General features: G+C 39.4%; 1 protein-coding gene across 3 annotated transcripts; it reads left to right on the top strand.

Moving 5' to 3' along the window:
• The first annotated feature begins 208 nt into the window (after positions 1-208).
• Positions 209-19890, top strand: LOC127791869 (C2 domain-containing protein At1g53590). Of its 3 annotated transcripts, XR_008021009.1 has the most exons (13): positions 209-700; positions 800-874; positions 1316-1459; positions 14284-14379; positions 14489-14620; positions 15610-15762; positions 15875-15916; positions 16144-16192; positions 16900-16992; positions 17075-17258; positions 18200-18323; positions 18544-19728; positions 19811-19890. XR_008021009.1 is itself a non-coding variant. In XM_052322023.1 (12 exons), the coding sequence occupies exons 1-12, from the start codon at positions 575-577 to the stop codon at positions 19594-19596; spliced, it is 2271 nt and encodes a 756-aa protein (XP_052177983.1). In that variant the 5' UTR covers positions 209-574; the 3' UTR covers positions 19597-19890. The 3 variants fall into 3 exon arrangements, 2 of the variants coding, with proteins under 2 accessions (XP_052177983.1, XP_052177984.1); XM_052322023.1 differs by having other exon boundaries at positions 18544-19890; XM_052322024.1 differs by lacking the exon at positions 209-700 and having other exon boundaries at positions 809-874; positions 1288-1459; positions 18544-19890.
• Positions 19891-20218: the final 328 nt, after the last annotated feature.

Raw genomic sequence — 20218 nt, 5'->3', positions numbered from 1 at the left:
ACGATGGTGGGAGCCGTCACATGCTATTATTATCTCCGAAAAGAGTCAAATCAGGACATATCCGGTTGTATGTTTTTAATCGACGGCGACACGTGGCGACGTGGTGCTGAACCGCCTGTAAATCGCAGTCACGTCGGCAACCGGATCCGGTCCGATCTGTCTCCGTCCCGTCGACCTGTATATAAATTGAACCGCTTCCTCTTTCGCATTACTTTGTCGGTAAGACACAACGAGGCCGGTTTGATTCTGGTCTTCAGTTGCTATTCTGTTCAATTGGATCTATATATGTGCGTCCAGGTACCGTGTCAAATACGGGAACTGCAAATGCAATTTGACGAACAAGCCTTCGTTTCGCGGAATCTTGCTCCAGTTGGCAGTGAATTTCGACGCATATACGGCGGTTCATCTCGAAGTTTGGATACAGTGCGGCGCTAGGTTTGATATTGGAGGATAATTTTTGTTCAGTGTAGTGTGTAGAAAGAGCTGGGAGAAGATTTTGGAGTGGAAACGTTGTAGTTTTGGTTGTTTAGGAGAACGGTCGGGATTGGCTTAGGCTTGAAGGGACGGGAATCTAATGGATATACTGGAGATTTCGATCTTACATCACGTCGGCATTGTGCTTTCTGTGATTTGGATTCTTTCTTCCTTCAATTGTTGCCACCCGGTCGTCTACTTCGTCTCTGTAATTTACCTATATTTGGTAAGAAAAAGTTTTAGAATATCTTTATAACATATATATATATATATATAGACATGTATCGACGTGGCTTAATTGAAAATTCTGATTATGCTTTTGGAGGTTCATGAGCGATATGTAAAGCGATTGAGAAGAACACTACGGTTCGAGGAGAGGAAACAGTCTAATCAAAGACGGGTGAGTTTTGGATTCTTTGATTTGGATAATTTGCTGGGATTCGATTACTTTACTGTTTGATTGGTAACAATGGTAAGAATGAGAACTTGATTAGAAGAAGAGGAAAATACAACTTGAACTCTTTATGTTTTGTGTGTGTCTTGGTAACAAGAGAAGTATTCAACTTCTACATGCGTCTCCATCTAAATTAGCAGTGAGGTTTTCTTCTCTTCTATGTGCGCTAGTGATGATTTGAAACTCTAATGGCCTATCGTTTGATGCGTTTCTTAAAGGAAATGAGTGTTTGGTTTTTCACTTGTATTTTACCGTTGGTTTCAGTTTGGGGATTCTTTGTCTAATGTTTCTGGATGTCTTTAGTAAATTTAGGTTCCTTTAATTTTCTTTGCCGCGAATATGCGTAAAAGTCTGTTTAGTTTCTTCTTTTTTCCTTTCTTTGTACAGGTGCTGTCCGATTCTGAATCAGTGCGATGGTTGAATCATACAGTCGAAAAGATCTGGTCTATTTGTATGGAGCAGATAGTTTCACAGAAAATTCTCCTCCCTATTGTACCTTGGTTCTTGCAGAAATACAAACCGTGGACTGTGGTATGAATCCATCTACTGCATAATGTTAATTGGTATTTGATGGACCAATTCCCAGTACCTTTTTTCTTTTGTTCTGATTGCACGATGCTGGATATTCTTTCTTAACTCATTGGTTATTGCTTTCAATCACTTGAATTTAGTCTTCAAACTTGTTCTAAGTTGTGAAATTGAAATCCTAATACACCGAACAAGGTTCATTTGTGCTGTAAAAATTATGAATTTGTCCATTGATTTGGTGTCAATATTCTATAAAATATCCTAAATACCATCCTCCATCCAATGCATGAATATCCCCTATAATGTACAACAACATATCAAGTCTTAATCTCACTTGGTGGCTTCGGCTATATGAATTCTAGTTCACTAATTATCTCTATGTGTGATCATATCTTTGATAATGCCCTTATAATTCATATCATACCTAAAACTCTCTCATCAAGCTTTTCTTAGTCTCTCTTTACCTTGCTAAAGACTTATTCCATTCCATTCTCTTTCCACACAACAGCCACTGTTGATTTTCTTCTTTTCTTCTCGCATAGCAAAACCATCTTAATCGTGTCTCATGCATCTTATCTTCAATAGGAGCCACTTCAGCTTTATTATTGTTATGAATTGGCAAGAAAGAGCTTAACTTTATTTCCAGCCCATAACTCAATATATATACAGTTTAGGAGAAGCACTCCCCACTTACTTAAATTAAGGATCCACTACCCAACTACTAATCTGAACACAAAACACAACTTGAGGGCCATAACTTTAGCCCATTAACAGATAATACAACAGAAAAACAAACCAAATAACTGTACATAAAAACAACAAATCATAAATCGTATAAATCTACAAACATGCTTCTTATTTCCCGATACTCCCCCTCAAGCTGGAGAATGGATGTCATCCATTCCCTGCTTTCTTGTTAGCCTTTGAAAGGCTGTTCCAGGAAGGCCTTTGGTAAGAAGATATGCTAGCTGACTTCCTGTAGGCACAAATGGAGTACAAATTAGACCACTTTCCAGCTTTTCTTTTATAAAATGTCTGTCAACTTCCACATGTTTAGTACGATCATGCTGCATTGGATTGTGTGCAATATTAATAGCTGATTTGTTATCACAATACAACTTCATAGGATCCTTGCATTTGACCTTCAGATCTTTTAGAACTATTTTAATCCATAGTAATTCACAAATCCCAAGTGTCATAGATCTGAACTCAGCCTCTGCACTTGATCTTGACACCACATTCTGCTTCTTACTCTTCCAGGTAACAATATTTCCCCCTAGAAAAGTACAACATCCAAATGTTGGTCTACTATCAACAATTGATCCTTGCATAATCAGCATCCATATAAGTTTCAAGGGTCAATTCTTGTCCTTTTTTGAATAAGATTCCTTTACTTGGTGTGCCCTTTAAATAATGCATAATTCTGTGTACAACCTTTAGGTGAATTTCCTTTGGATTGTGCATAAATTGGCTAACCACTCCCACATTATAAGCTATGTTTGGCCGTGTATGTGCTAGATAAATGAGTCTCTCAACTAATCTTTGGTAGAGACCTTTATCTGTTCCTGCATCATTTGAACTGTTACCTAGCTTATGGTTAGGCTTAATAGGAGTCTCAGCTGGCCTACATCCTAGCATACCAGTCTCTGTTAATAGATCTACAATATATTTCTGCTATGATATAAAAATGCCCTGCTGAGAGTGAGCTAATTCAATACTCAAGAAGTACTTTAGCTTACCCAACTCCTTAATTTTGAATTCCTTTACTAAACACTGTTTTAGGCTTTCCATTCCTTCCAAATCATCTCCTTTCATTATGATATCATCCACATAAACTAGCAAAACAGTGATTTTTCCAGCAACTGAATGCCTTATAAATAATGTATGATCTCCTTGGCTTTTTTTGCATCCCAATTTGAGCATGACCTTGGTAAATTTTCCAAACCAAGCTCTTGGAGATTGCTCCAAGCCACATAGGGATTTGTTTAACTTACACACCACATCTTTTTCCTTTGTTTGACTCACTTTTGGTGGAACCTTCATATAAATTTCTTCTTCCAGATCTCCATGTAGGAAGACATTTTTGACATCAAATTGTTGTAATTTCCAACTAAGATTAGTTGCTAGGGATAGCAATATCCTTATGGTATTCATTTTTGCAATGGGAGCAAAAGTTTCAAGGTAATCCACACCATAGGTTTGAGTGTAACCCTTAATAACCAACCTTGCCTTGTACCTTTCTAATGACCCATCTGAATTTTACTTAACAGTGAATATTCATCTACACTCCACTAGTTTTTGTCCTTTAGGCAATGTCACTAGATCCCATGTCTTGTTCTTTTCAAGTGCCTACATCTCAACCCTCATGGCTTCTCTCCAATTCTCATTTCTTAATGCCTTAGATATTATTTTTGGAATAGGAATTGAGCTAATGTTGGTGAGAAAGGTTTTGTGACTGGGAGACAAGTGTTTATAGGACATGAATAAGTGCATGGGGTGTTGTGTACATGTTCTGGTCCTGTCAGAACTTCGATTCTGACAAGCTGAATTCCTCTTTAGCTGAGAGGAATGTAGAAGTAACCAGAAGTTTCAAGAAGATGAGAGAGAGAGAGAGAGAAATGGCGGGAGAGAATGAATGTATTGATAATTCTCTAAGTAGTTTGGGAGGATGGCATTAGAGCTATATATACTACTCTTGCCCATCCTTAGGTCCCAAAGGCCACTTGACTTATTTACAAAAATTTGAAATCAACTTGCTTAACTAACTAACCAATCTTCCCGCTACATTCTACAATTGTTAGTTACACTTGCGCCCCCCATTATTCAACCATTCTTGTGATAGCAATCACTCTCGTGACAACTACCCTCCCCTTTAGCAACTTCTTGTCCTCAAGAAGTTCACAATAGGCCACCCACCCTAGGAAACCGAGTAAGTAGCTAGGGAAGGTACTCCCAAGTGTTGTTCTTCGGATGGAGATTAGACCAGCGAACTAGAACTTGCATCAATGGGGCCCCATGTCGGTGTATGATGCGCCTATCCACAATAGCTACAGGCTCCAAAACCTCTGTAGGTTCAATTAAGAGAGTGGGTGGGGCAGTGCTTGCTGCATGAGTCCCGATCGACTTTTTTATAAGCGAAACATGGAACACGGGGTGGATTTGGGACTCCGGTGGCAGTTGTAGTTTGTAGGCTACCCTGCTGATCCTTGCTGCAATAGGATAGGGGTCAAAGTATCTGGGGCTCAATTTAGAGCTTCGACTTGGGGCCAAGGTCTGCCTGTGGGTCTTTCTAAATTTTAGGTAGACTAGATCGCCTACCTCAAACTCCCGGTCGGTTCTCTTTCTATCAGCAAACTGCTTTGTGCGGTTCTGAGCACTGGCCAATTCATTCTTCAACACTTGCAACACTTGTTGCCTTTGTTGTAAGTAGGATTCCATTGTCTCCACGGTTACCTCCCCTGCTAATGCTAGTAGTAAAGGTGTCTTATACTCGTATAAGGCCTCGAAAGGTGTCATCTAGATGGCGCTGTGATGGCAAGAATTGTACTACCATTGAGCCAATGATAGCAAGTGATGCCATCCTTTAGGCTATAAGAAACATAGTCATCTCAAGTATGTTTCTAGGCATTGATTCATTCGTTCTGTTTGGCCATCTGATTCCGAGTGATAGGTTGAACTTATGTGTAACTTAGCCCCCAAGCTCTTGAACAGCTCCTTCCAGAAAAGATTGGTAAAAACTTTATCTCTATCCGACACTATGGTTTGGGGAACACCATGTAGTTGCACTACTCTATCAAGGAAGATGCGGGCTACCTTCTAGGTTGTGAAATGATGAGCTAGGCCAATGAAATGGGAGAATTTAGTGAATCTGTCAACCACTACTAGTATACAATCCCGGCCTTCGAACTTTGGTAATCCTTCCACAAAGTCCATTGAAATATTGGTCCACGCTTGGGTAGGAATAGGTAGCGGTTGGAGTAACCCTAGTTGGGCTACTGTTTTGTGCTTGCATCTCCTACATGCATCACATCTCAACACAAATTCCATAACATACTTCCTGAGTTTAGGCTTGAAGAACATTTGTTTTACCCTTTGATAGGTACCCTGCACCCCAGAATGGCCTCCTAGAGGAGAGCCATGCAGTGTCTCCAGAATCTTGCCCTTTAACTCCTCCTGGTTTCCCACTACCAATCTGCCTTGGTATCTCAGTACTCCATTTTTTAGGGTGAACTCGGGTTTTGAGGTTGGATTTACAGTAAGCTGCTCCGTTATGCCTTTAGCCCATTCATCTCGTGCATAGCTATCACTGACCTCTTGATACTAGTCAGGTATCGTCAGTGCTTCTTCCACACATCTGGACAGTGCATCCGCAGCTTTGTTCTCCTTCCCTTTTTGGTATTGGATAATGTAGTCCAACCCCATTAATCTGGCCATCCCCTTCTTCTATAGATGTGTGTGCAACCTCTGTTGTAGGAGGAATTTGAGACTCTCATGGTTAGTTTTGATGATGAATTATCCACCTTCCAAATAGTGGCGCCATTTGTCCACTGCAATTAACACTGTCATCAGCTCTTTGTCATAGACACCGAGTCCTTGATGCCTTGGACTCAAAGCTTTGTTAATGAAAGCTAGGGGCCTCCCCTCTTGGGATAGTATTGGTCCTGCTCCAGTGCTGCTAGCGTCAATTTCCAGAGTGAAAGGTTTGGAGAAGTCAGGTAGATCCAAGGTAGGGGCTTCCCTCATTGCCTTCTTAAGCCTCCCAAATGCCTCTTCTGCTTTCTCATCCTATCGGAACCCCTTTTTTTTAAGAAAATTAGTGAGTGGTCTGCTGATCGCCCCATAATCTTTAATGAACCTCCTGTAGTAACCTGTGAGGCCCAAAAATCCCCTCAAGGCCTTTACTGATGTGGGCCTCGGCCATGATAACATTGCAGCTATTTTGGTGGAATCAATGCTAACTCTTAAACCAGATATGACATATCCCAAGTATTCTACCTTTGGTTGGGAAAAATAACACTTTAAGACTTTTTAATAAACAGTTGGTTGAATCTCAGGACCTTAAGAACAGTTCTCAAATGGGTGAGGTGCTGTGAGAATGAAGGGCTATAGATGAGAATGTCATCAAAAAATACTTACGCAAACTTACGGAGGTAGGGTTCAAATATGTGATTCATTAAGGTTTGGAAGGTAACAGGGGCGTTGGTTAAATCAAAGGGCATTACTAAAAATTCGTAGTGTCCTTGATGAGTAGAGAATGTTGTTTTAGAGATATCATCAGGGTTCATACATATCTGATGATACCCTGATCTTAGGTCCAATTTGGTGAATACTTTGGCGTGTTTAAGCTCATCAAGGAGGTCTTCGATTATAGGGATAGGGAACTTATTTTTCATAGTTTGGGAATTGAGTTGGCGGTAGTCTATGTAGAAGCGCCAGCTTCCATATTTTTTCTTGACTAGTAGTATAGGTGAGGAATAGGGGCTTTGGCTTGGACAAACAATTGACCTAGCCAACATATCCTTAATCAGGTTCTCGATTTTTACTTTCTATTTAGGAGGATATCTATAGGGTCGAATATTGATGGGTTCGGTATTTGGTTTTAAAACAATAGAATGATCAAAAGGTCGGTAAGGTGTCAGTGTTTGAGGTTCATCAAACAGGTCCTTAAATTCAAACAAGAGTTTATTAAGGAAGTCTATTTCGTGTACCTACCAAGGTTGAGATTGGGCAGTAATCTCTGCTTCTTGTTGCTTGGTATTCCCTTCTCCATGTTCCACTGCCTCAATCGAAAACAGTTGGGTCACCTGAGTCCATTTGGACTTTAAGGCTTTCTGCAACCTCCTCCCAGTAATCATCTTATAGACCCCTGTTTTCGGACTTCTTGTGAGTGTCAATCTCCTGCCATCCTTCTCAAATGTAACTTCCATTGCATTGAAGTCAAATCTGATAGGGCTCACACCCTTCATGCAGTCCACACCTAGGATTATATCGCACCCCCTTAACTTTAACAATCTTAAATTAGCTTCAAAAGGCTCCTCGTGCATCTCCTAGCAAAACCCTTCACACGCCGATTGACACATCACCTTATTGCTGTTGGCCACCGTTACTGACAAGGATTGTGTCCCTGTCAACTCACATTTTAACTTCTTGGCCGTCCCCTCATCAAGGAAGTTATGAGTACTTTCACTATCTATTAAGACCATTAACTGGTGGTCCTTGGATTTCCCTTCCACTTGTATAATCTTGCTGTTGGCTAGACCTCGGAGGGCATGGAGAGATATCTCTATGTTTTCTTCCCCTTCTTCATTGCCTTGAGGCAGCATTTCTTCCTTTTGCTCCTCCATATCTTCATCTTCTTCTATGAGTAGGAGTTGCCTCTTGCATTGATGTCTGGGAGTATATCGATCCCCGCAACAAAATAGAGTCCTGCTCTTCTCCTCTATTCGGAAAACCGTCCGCTATTCAGAGGGATTGGAGTTAAGGCAGAGGATTGTCCTCCACCTGCATTTCCTTGGATCATCTTACTTCCTTCTCTTTCTACTCCTTTGTTTCCATTGAAGTTATTCCCACATTCAAGGCCCTCATCTGCCCCATCTGTTTCTTCATTAATGCTTCTATCGTTAGCTCTTGAAGCCTTGCACATTCTGCGGCTTGCTTAACCGTTCTTGGCTGTTGCATTTTGACAGTGGGCCTTAATTCTTCACTTAATCCACTCACAAAACTAGAAACAAAATACCCCTCAGTCAGGTGGGGGTACAAAATGATCATGAGGGACTTAAGCTCCTCAAATTTCGATTGATATCCTTGCACCGTTCCTTCTTGCCAGAGTTTATTGAACTCCTCGACCACATCTAGCATATTCCGATCTCCAAACCTCTCGCAAAGGTCCTCTACAAATTCCGCCCATCGGCAACCTTCCTTAGTTCAGATCCACCCCTGAAACCATGCATCCCCTGCATCGTTCAGGTATGCTACTGCGAGAGTCACACGTTGTTGCTTTGGTACCCCATAGAAGCTGAACATCCTCTCGCACTTGTGCACCCACCACCTCGGGTTTGTCCCATTAAACATTGGTATTTCCAATTTAGGAGTTGGAAATCCATGCGGATGGGAAGCTATGTGCCTGCCTTGCGGCCTCTCCATGTGATTCTCCTCTACCATCGTCGGATCACCCTCAAATTCAGATGCACCTTCTACGCGGGACGGCGGGTTATGGCCAGGTAAGATGGGATTGGATTGCTCCCGTGGAGGGAAATCCGATGAGAGCCTCACCTGGTTTTAACTCGTGACCATGAGTATAAACATTTGCATCTGGTCACGCAATTGATTGTGTCGCTCTCGATTTTCATCCCTCCATCGCTCTATGGCGCCTTCAATTCTCCTTTCCACTACTACCTCCATGGACGATTCCAAACCACCCATCCGCATCTGCATGTCGGACACCGCCGCCGTGACTGGCTTCAGTTGAGCTTCCATTTGCTTCATCCTTGTGTCGTCAACCATTGTGAATTCTGATGAGATCGCGGCCCTAGATCTGCTCTGATACTAGAATTGTCAGAACTCTGATTCTGACAACTTGAATTCCTCTTTAGCCGAGAGGAATGTAGAAGTAACCAAAAGTTTCAAGAAGACGAGAAAGAGAGAGAGAGAGATCAAGAGAGAAATGGCGGGAGAGAATGAATGTATTGATAATTCTCTAAGTAGTTTGGGAGGATGGCATTAGAGCTATATATACTAATTCTGCCCATCCTTAGGCACCAAAGGCCACTTGCCTTATTTACAAAAATTTGAAATCAACTTGCTTAACTAACTAACCAATCTTCCCTCTACATTCTACAATTGTTAGTTACACTTGCGCCCCCATTATTCAGCCATTCTCGTGACAACAATCACACTCGTGACAGGTCCCTTTGTGAGTGTCAATAGGTAGGTCAATCTCAGCTGAATTTGGCAAATCAGAAACATGTTCAACTTCATTAGGGTAGAAGGTAGTAGAAGTAGTTACCTCAACTTGCTCAATGTTAGGTTTAGGCGCTGATTCAGATACTTGAATAGGTGTTGAATAAGCAGTTTAGGCGCTGATTCAGATACTTGAACAGGTGTTGAATAAGTAGGTTTCTTCCTTCTTGAGTAAACTTGAAGTGGACAAGGTTCAGCCTCTTGAATTAACATTTCTGTTTGTTCTTAAGGCTTGGACTGAGAATTAGATGCTGATTGTAGGGATGAAACAGTAGGTTGTATAGAAGTAGGAAATAAAGAAGGAACTCAGGGGAAAACAAATTTCTATCCTCTTCCTCACTTACTGAAATCTCCCCTGGAACAAAATATTTAGTTTGTTCAGCAAATGGAACATCCATTGATACGGAAAAAAATTTGGTTGGAGGATGAAAACACTTATTCCCTTTTTGAGTAGATGAATACCCCACAAAAATACATCTAAGAGCCCTAGGATCCAGTTTTCCCCTTTGTTGAGAGTGCTGATGAACAAATGCTACATACCCAAATACTCTAGGTATGAGACCACTAGAGATTGAAGCTTGTGGAAAGAATTGGGACAACAGTTGAACAAGACTTTTAGAACTTAGGTTTCTTAATGGCAGTCGATTTATAAGATGAGTAGCAGTCAAGATAGTCTCCCCCTAGTATTGTTTTGGAACATTCCCTTGAAATAAAAGGGCTCTAGTGATATTTAGAAGATTCCCATTTTTTCTTTCGACCACCCCATTTTGTTGTGGGGTGTTGACACAAGAGGACTCATGGATTATGCCTTTTTCTTGGAAGTTGGAAGTAAGAAACTGATTAAAGTAGTCCTTAGTATTGTCTGATCTAACTCTTTTGATAGCAACATTGAACTGAGTTTTGATCAGATTATAGAAAATAGAGACTACAGAACTGACATCTGATTTGTTCTTTAAAAGATAGATCCAAGTGGTTCTAGTACAATCATCATAAATGACACAAAGCACCGAGCACTAGTGATATTAGGAATAGAAGATGGACCCTAGATGTCACTGTGAATAAGTGTAACTGGAGAAGGACTTCACTTAACATTCATTGGAAATGAGGCCCTTCTATGTTTTGTAAATTCACGTGTCACATTGGCAGTCTAATTCATCTAATCCTTTGAACAATAAAGGATACATAATTTTCAAAACATTAAAAGAAGGATGACTCAAACGAAAATGCTATAACCAAATCTTCTCTTTGCAAGATTGAGAGGATTCGGTCATACATGTCATAAGAGATATTTTGGCTAGCCTAGGTTCCTGTCCACTGCTTTGTTCCTCAAGAAAATAGTGACCTTCATTCTCTTTTGCATGCCCAATCATTTTCCTCGTGTTCTGCTCCTGAATTTCACAATATGAGGGATGGAAAATCACTCTACAATTAAAATATGAAGTAAGTTTTTGGATTGAAACAAGGTTAGTGAAAAGTGTAGGTATATGTGCATTTTTTAAGGTAAAATGTTCATTGATATAAACATCTCCTTGACCTGCTACTGTGGTAGTTGTACCATCAGCAATGGTAATTTTTCGGTTACTAGGATAGGGACTATAGGACATAGGACACAAATTTGTTAGAAGAGCAGGTCATATGATTGGTGGCACCTGAGTCAATAATCTAGGCATTTGAGAGAGCAATATTTGTAGCATTTAGTGTATAAGAAAAGAAGGAAATACTTGAAGAGATTAGGGTATAGGTACCTGAACTAGTAGATTTCTCTAGGGATCCAATCAGTTACTTCAGTTTAGAGATTTCTTCCTTGTTGAACTCAACAATCACAAGTTCTGAATGCTCCATTTCCCCCACTTGTTGTGTGTTAACCACATAGGGACGCTCTTGCCTCTTCTGCTTGCCTGGTGCTTTACCTTCAGCCTATGGTTTCCCATGGAAGACTTATCTATAGTGTGTCTAGGCTTCTTATAATAGGTGTGCCATAGGAGATCTTTGTTTGATCGTGACGTATCTATAGGTTTTTTAGTCTCACCTCCTTGATGTTCTGCACTGGAATGCTGGATCTTTCTTTTCATTAGTGCTAAGTTCTCCCCTGTATGAGTCTCAAGCATGACACCTCTCCTTCCTTCCTCAGCTCGGACAATGGCTATAGTCTCATTTAAAGATGGTAAATCCTCTTTTCCTAGTATTTGGACTTTCACTGCATCAAAATCAATATTTAGGCCAACAAGGAACTCATAAATCCTTTCTTTTTCAACATACCTTTTAAGTAGGACAGCATCCTCATGACATTTTATTTTGATACACTGGTAGTAATCCATTTCCTGCCATAGAGTTTGCAGGAGATTGGAATACTCAGTGATCGAACGGTTTCCTTACTTGGTTGCTGAGATCTTTGTCTTGATCTCATAAATTTGGGTTGCATCTCGAACTTTGGAATAAGTTTGCTTGATTGCATCCCAAATTTCTTTAGCTGTACCTAAAAACATAACAGTATCACTTATCTCAGGAAGCATAGAATTTCGTAGCCAAGACATTACAATAGAATCCTCTTCATCCCAAACTTCGAAAGTAGGATCTCCTTGCTTAGGCCTAGTACTGAGTAGATGGCTCAATTTGCCTCTTCCTTTCAAAAAAATCCTAACCAATTGAGACCATTTCAAATAGTTCTTACCATTCAACCTATAGGTTGCTTGGATATTTTGTAATTCTCCACTTGATGGATTGCTTTTATTCTACCCACAAATAGTGGCTGTAACTGGTGATTTAGAGGTACCACTTGCTTCGGTTGAGGTAAACATAGCTCCCAGATGAACTGCACTTGAACTTCTCAAGTCACAAGATAGTTAGGCTTAAGGTCTCGGATTGAGATGTTGGTTTCTTAGGGAATCAGATGCCTTTATGGCTCTGATACCATGTTATGAATTGGTAAGAAAAAGCTTAACTTTATTTCCAGCTTATAACTCAATGTATATACAGTTTAGGAGAAGCACTCCCCACTTCCTTAAATTAAGGATCCACTGTCCAACTACTAATCTGAACACAAAACATAACTTGAGGGCCATAACTTCAGCCCACTGACATATAATACAACAGAAAAATAAACCAAATAACTATACAAAAAAACAACAAATCATAAATTGTATAAATCTGTAAACATGCTCCTTATTTCCTTACAATTATGAATAACTTTATCTCTAATTTTATCTTTTCTTATATGACCACACATCCTTATTTCTGTTGTCCTTATGTTTGCACATGTTGGTGCTTTACTATCCAATGTGTATACAATTGAGGATCTGACTGATTAAGAGAGAAACTCGCGAGAACTGAGAGGAAAAGTGAGTCGAGAATTTGGGAGGGAAAGTTAGAGAGAAAAGAAACAGAATGAAAGAGAATTGAGAGGAAAATAATACCGATTCAATTTTCCAAAAGTGAGTACAATTGGGCTGAGGCAGGGTAGTTATACTGCTCAACTGGGTATAGGCGCCAAAACGGTTGCCTAAAATCCCTTCTAGAATTAGCAACTTGCCTACCCACTTGTAGGCGTTAGTTAGCTTTGCCGCACATGCTGCCAGTAAGCTCAACTCTTTTCTAATCAACGGAAAACGGAAAGGCTACTAATTATTACAATATTTCTCATGTAGCAGCTAGGTACGTGACATCTTCTCCCCCCCTACAAACATTTATTGTCCTTAAGACAAGAAATGTGTTGTTGTAAATCTGGGAGGTACTCCCATGTGTTGTTGTTCGAGTGTAGGGAACACTTGGATGATAGAAGCTCCTTGCTGGTAGATGACACGCCTGTCCAGTATAGCCATAAGAATTGTTGGCTTCGCTTTTTCATGGAGATTGGATGGAAGGAAAGGATTGGCAACTTGTGACCCCATGCTTTTCTTGAGAGGAGAGACATGGAAGACCGGATTTCGGGCTCCCTCCAGTAGTTGTAGTCGGTAGGCCACTGGCCCTACCTTAGCCAGCACTGGAAATGGACCATAGAATTTGGGGCTTAACTTGGATACTAGTTGACGAGAGATAGCTTTGAGGTGTTGATGGCTCAGTTTCAAGTACACTTTTGTCATGAACCTAGGGTTCATAACAGGGTTGGAATTGGCAATCAGAAGGATCCGATTGAATAGGATTGAAACATAATGATTCAAGAGGGAAATGGGGGGAGAAATTAGAGAGAAATGAGGGAGAGCAATAGAGAGAAACAAGAGGGGGATTTGAGAGAAATCTTAGAGAGAGAATGAGAGTTTCATTTAATCAATTCAAGCATAATTCACTCCTCTTAAATTGGCAGGCATAGCTAGCTGTTTAACTAATTTTTAATAGCACCATGTGTTCATAACAAATTGCCAAATATCTTTAACAAACTATTATACCTTATTACAATAATGCCCCTTTATTGCTCCTAGGGTCATGACAGATTGATCCAAGATATTCGGATTGATCTAAGATATTCGGATTGATCTTTTCTTAGGATGACTTAATCTTTTAAGTTTCACCATGCCATTATCCACGCTTAAATTTTTAATAAAATTACATTCCAAAATATCCTTTATAATATGTATCTAGAAAAATGAACTTGACCTTGATTTAGAGGAAGGGGCAACCCCTAAACACAAGACTTCTACTTTGCTAGGGTCATACTTAAAAGTCCGGCTTTCTCTCTGTTTTTTGGCAAAGAGGAGGTTTTTACAACTCAAACCCGTACTTTCTTGTCACGAGGGAGCAATCTTACAGTTGCTACTGACACTTGCCCTATGTGACCTTGATTTAGAGAGGAGAAAAACAGAATGAACTGGTGACTACAGTGTTAAGTTTTGTTGTGCTTATCTACCTGTCAAGAGAACTGTTTTGTTATGCAGAAGGAAGCTGTGGTTCAGCATCTGTATATGGGAAGATCACCACCTATGATCACAGAGATGAGGGTTCTTCGTCAATCCACCAGTGATGACCACTTGGTATGTAATCTTGTTTTAGATATGGCTGATCCATGTGAGTGATGTTTTATCTAGGTTTATAATATATCTTTAATTTGTTGAAAATAATACTGGAATTGATTAACTGCAGGTTTTGGAGTTGGGATTGAATTTTCGTACTGCAGATGATATGAATGCAATACTTGCAGTGAAACTAAAGGAGGGACTGGGTTTTGGAATGTGGACAAAGCTACATTTGACGGGCATGCATGTTGAAGGGAAGGTAATAACTAGAAAATTTGTTAGTCAAGGCTTGGAGTACAATGTCTTCTTTTCCCCCGTGATATATATTCCTTGTTTTTAACCAAACACTATACAATGAATATGCAGGTGGGAAATAATAATAAGATATCTGGTAGACTTCTTTCCACTGAATTAAATTGATGAACTATTTGTGCACGATCTTCTTATCTTCTGAGAGGGAATTTATATTTGCTGTGAAGTCTTGCATATAACTTAAACCTCTAGTGATGAGAATTGTGAAGACTGTGGTTTCTGGTCCTTCCCTTTTTTTCTAGGAAACCATAAAAATTAAAGTTGGTTGAAATGATGCAATATGTGAAAAATTAACAATAAGTAAAAATTTATGCAACTGCATTTTATGCTATATCATTCAGCTAATTAAGAGGAAAAATGATCCCCAGCAAGATTAAGAATTATAGATCATTTTCCTTCATAATTAGATTTCGGTCTACAGTCTCATAATAGAATAACAATGATACTTATACTAGAGGTGCAATTTGGCCTGGTGCTATTAGGGTCCACATCAGCAGACCATCAATAAGATCTGTTGCATTTATTTGACTTCAAATTGAACCATCAAATATTGGAAGCAAACTCAATAAATCATGTAAGGTTCAGAGCATCTTCAATTTTTGGAAGGGCTGATCATGAAATAGTATTGATGTTTCTATTTTGCTTTGGGTATCTGTAAACAAGTCCTTGAAATCCTTTCAATGTCTGCTTCACCAAATATGAAATTCATTAACTTACAAAGTAAAAGATCATCCAAGCAAATATTATTCTTCATGCAAATCACTCCAATTTTTGTAATAGTCTAATTTCTGTTTTTCAGTCATTTTTTTTTTGGGTTAAATAATTGTTTTATGTTATTGATAGCTAAAAAGAACTCCACTGCTTCAGATCCTCTGGGTACTACATTAGAAGCTCACCTGTTATGCCTGAGAGAAATAAGTTATTTTTCTCTTCCAGGTCTTGGTTGGGGTAAAGTTCCTTCGTCAATGGCCTTTCCTTGGCCGTTTGCGGGTATGCTTTGTTGAGCCACCTTATTTTCAGATGACTGTAAAACCTATTTTCAGTCATGGCCTTGATGTGACAGAACTTCCAGGGCTTGCGGGATGGCTGGTGTGTAGATTTCAAATTTCATATGTATTAATTATTTGAATCTCTCTCTCTCTCCTCCCCTTTTTTCCTTCTGTCTCATTTTTGTTTCTGTTACTGTTTTCTCTTTGATCAGGATAAGCTTCTGGCGCTTGTATTTGAGCAAACACTAGTTGAGGTGAAGTAGAATCTTTATACTCCATTTTATCCACATAACTGTCATATTGTCTATTTTAAACTTTATTTTCTTAATCAGATCTTGTTTGGTGCTTTCATTATGTTCATTAGCTATTCCCCCTCTCGGACTGTGGCAATCACTGCTTTGGTTGTTAGTCTTAATAATGCTACCGCATTTCGCACCCCCCTCTCTCTCTCTCATAATCTGAATTTTCTCAATCTTTGCAGCCCAACATGCTGGTTGTTGACATGGAGAAATTTGTTTCACCACAGCCAGGTAATTATATGAAGAAAGAAATAAGGATTCAAAATCTGGTAACTGGGAAGTGAGTTCGTTGCTTGAGTACCAAAAACTTACACTAAAAAATAACTTTTCTTTTTTACGTTAATACTATTTGTACACAGTTTGTATACTAAAGAAATTAGAAGTTCATTTACAAGGAATTAGTGACATATTAAATTATCAACTAATTTTCAAAAGTTATGAACACTTTAGTAGGAATAAGTGTTTATAATTTTTGAAAATTAGTTGATAATTCTGTGAAGAAGCATTCTTAATTTCTTGAGTGTACAAACTTTGTGTAGAAATAGCATTACCAAGCCATTGTCCTTGGGATGGCTATATGTGGCATCTGCATTGGTTAGTGTCATTTTTTTTTCATGTGCCGTGGTGTATAATGTTGAGATTTAAAATTGGATCTCTCCAGGGAGAGAGGAATCTGTCATAAAATTTGACTTCTATGTCAGCTTTTTGTGGTTGGATTTTTACTGCAGTAGTAAGCTTTCATCTTAAGGGATTTTCCCAGACAAGGGTAGATCTTGATTAAGTGTTCTCCTTGGTTATTTTGTTGGGTGAGCGTAGTTCTCAGTTTCTTTGTCAAGCAATGCTTGTATCGATTTGATAATGATACAATGCCATTTCCCACCTATTATAGATGGTTAGAGGTTTTCTCATCTTTAAATTATTTGAATTGCATGTCTCAGAATGTTGGTTCTCTGTGAATGAGAAGGAGCCAGTTGCTTATGCTATAGTGGAAGTTATTGAAGCTGTTGACATGAAACCTTCGGATCTAAATGGTTGGTTAAAGCTATGCTTTTGCCTACTCACACCATAGATCAGGCACATGCATAACTGGGGCCTTTTTTTTTTTTTTTTCAGGATTGGCTGATCCATATGTAAAAATGCAACTAGGTACTCAAAGATACAGGACTGCAATACAAAAGAAAACACTCTCTCCAAAGTGGCATGAAGAATTTAAGATCCCCATTTTTACATGGGAGTCACCAAATATGCTTGCTATTGAAGTTCTTGACAAAGATCATATTTTTGATGATGGCCTTGGGTAATGTCGTACTAACTGCTATTTACCATTAATAACATTAAAGATGTTTCCCTCCCCTAATTTAGGGTTCACTTTTCTTTTATTATTTGTTAATATTTGCTAATACTTGGAAATTACTGGTGAAGGCGTATGTGCTAGTTATTTTTCACCATCCAGGTTCCAGGATAACAACCCCCGCAACCCCAAGCCTCCTTTCATCTCCCCATCTCTAGCTGCGTGCAAGTATACTAAATGGGGTGTTTCTGGATGAAAGGAAGGCTTCTGGCAAGTTGTTTAAAAGGCTTAATACTTTTTCTTTTATTGAGACTTTGAGCTAAGGTGTCCTGACACCTTTAAGAATAACATGAGGTTAATGGCTATTTGAAAATAACTAGTTACTATGCTAAAGTTTGACTTCATGTATGAGTGTCTAGTACGAATAAAATTGGACGCTTGGAAGATTTGAGTACACTGCCTTCTGATTGTCAGGTGGAGATGGCATGTTGGTGGATGTCCAACATCTTGCATGCTGTCTCCATTTAAACGTGTTTCATGAATGTATAGAATTATGTGATTATGTTTGGTGGTATATTCTTTAAATCAGGATTTGCAAGGCCAGGTGTACCCAGTAATCTTGTTGCCTGCTGAATAATTTCAGTGCTATCTTAAAATTTGGGATTTTGATTACTTAGTTCAGCAGTATAGGAAGTGTCATGGCTTTTTACTGGAGTTACTACTTCAATAAATTACCTCCTTTTGTGTTTTTATGGTGCATTGCTAGGTATTATATTCAATCATTATCATGACATTTATGAAATTCATTTCATTTCTATGGTGCATTGCTAGGTAAATTATGAACCCCAGTTGCTAACTCTGAATTTGATTGTCTTGCAATTTAAGGCGTCACTATTCTGCAAAGTGCAAACCATTCTTTGATGTATCAACTTTCTGCTTTTTTACAGGGAATGTTCTGTACTTATCAACGACCTTAGGGATGGCCAAAGATATGACATGTGGTTGCCTCTCCAGAACATCAAAATGGGGCGATTACATCTTGCCATAACTGTAACTGAAGGCAATAAGAAGGTACTCTTTTCTGCAGTTGAAGTTCTTCAGAATTGGGAAGCAAATTTCATGGTGCATAATGATATTCTTTCTGCTTCCGTTCATTTTCATGGATTTCAATGGCATGCTTATTTCTCATTTTGAACATGAAGAAATATAAATGCACTTAATAAAAACGTGAAGAATAATTTCATACTTTTATGCAAGAATTTTGTCCTTAACTTGACACAATTATGTGCAGGGGCCAGATATATCCTGGGACAGTAAAAAGTTAAATGATGATAATGAAGGAAAATCATCAAATGAGTCTTCTCAGAAAGGTTCTCTTGCAACTGGACTGTCAGAGAAGCCTCAAAAAGTTGCAGATAAATTTGAGCCCATCGATATTCAAGGGCAACAAGAGACTGGGATATGGGTCCACCAACCCGGCAGTGAAGTTTCGCAAATATGGGAGCCTAGAAAAGGAAGGAGCAGGCTTCTTGATTCGCATATTGCCAGAGAGTCTGCTCCCTCCAATAATGATAGTAGCAGCACTGAGGATAGCCCGGAAGGCAATAAAGGACAACCACCAAACAAAGTGGCTAGGGGTCTGCAGAAGATTGGTTCCTTATTTCACAGGAAATACAAACAGGGTGATACATCCAAAGGGATTGATGAGCCACTTCCATCTCCACGTGCCAATCTTAAGGCAGTCAATTCCAAAGAGACTGGCGTGAATCTCATCGTGGAGGACAGCCCTTCTTTATCATCTCCTGTCGGCGTTCCAAAAGCAGAAGGTATAGAAAGTCCCGAAGGAAGTGACCAGGAGAGCCCACACAAGAAAGGAGTGAAGGATAAGGCAAAGAGCATTCTAAAGCACGCGGGAAGATCTGCTTCTAATGTCAAGCATGCATTTTCTGGTAAAGGGTCCAAAAAATCACGGCGTGGTTCAGGATCAGAGGCGACAGGAAGCAATTCTCCAGGGTCAAAATCTTCTGATGAGGAATGTCTTCAGCCACAGATTTACGCCTCTAAAATAGATGGGACTCCCGTTGTTTCCAGATGCATATCCAGCTCCGGTGGTTCTTTCAAATCTGAAAAACTTAATGATCAGGCAACACCAAGTGCCCCTGCAATGGATGTTGAGGTCCCATTAGATGAAGTTAATGTTAAAGGTGCCGAGAAGGAAAGTGACATCTCATCAAGCAACTCTGATCAAAATGACGTACTGGTCAAGGTATCACCCACCCACAAAAATTCCTCGGAGGATTTACGTATGGATGTCTCTAATGCTGAGTCGAAAAATTTTAGATAGTCATCGCTTGAGTGATCTAGTGAAAACCGGGTGTATTCTTCACTGTGCTCGTGTTCAATTCGTTTGTTTGTAGATCCTATTAGGTTGGAACTCTGGTGGTGGATTCATTATCTTTGTTGCGACTCAAAGCCTGTACGTACATCGATGATGTGTGAATAATAGTTGCATTCAAGCTTGATAGTGTAAGTTGGGAATGAAATTCTGAAGCATGCAGGTACTTCTGCATCAGATATTCCTTTCTGCAAGCTGAATCAAAGCACACCGACTTTCCAGCCGTGATGGAGCTGCCAATTATATGTGATATTTCTAGCCTTATGCATGCATTGATGAATGATAACTATAGTGGGACAGAGCTTTTCATTTTCTTGGCCATGGTTTCTGCTTTATGTCTCTGTCCTTTTGGGTCCCTAATGCTTTTGTATTGTTTCCTTAATGAATGTCAGCTCCATTTCTTAGATGTAAAGATCAGACAGTGGCAGATGACAACCTTACCAAACCATGGTGCAGGTATTATTTTGAAACCTAATCGAATTTTAGACTTTTAATAATCTTTATATGATCGTATCATCTCTAAAATCGTTAATTTCTTCTATTTATGTTTTAGAATTCAAGTTCTATTTGT

The sequence above is a fragment of the Diospyros lotus genome, chromosome 15, assembly GCF_014633365.1.
Source record: "Diospyros lotus cultivar Yz01 chromosome 15, ASM1463336v1, whole genome shotgun sequence".
NCBI lineage: Eukaryota > Viridiplantae > Streptophyta > Magnoliopsida > Ericales > Ebenaceae > Diospyros > Diospyros lotus.
Note: the sequence above shows the minus strand (reverse complement) of the source record. Positions and strands in the feature narration are given on the sequence as shown.

Excerpts from the sequence above, each read along its gene's own strand:
- LOC127791869 (XM_052322023.1), top strand. The coding sequence starts at position 575 with ATGGATATACTGGAGATTTCGATCTTACATCACGTCGGCATTGTGCTT. Across the intron at positions 875-1,315 it reads AACAGTCTAATCAAAGACGG|GTGCTGTCCGATTCTGAATC; the intron begins GTGAGTTTTGGA and ends TTCTTTGTACAG. Across the intron at positions 14,380-14,488 it reads CCACCAGTGATGACCACTTG|GTTTTGGAGTTGGGATTGAA; the intron begins GTATGTAATCTT and ends GATTAACTGCAG.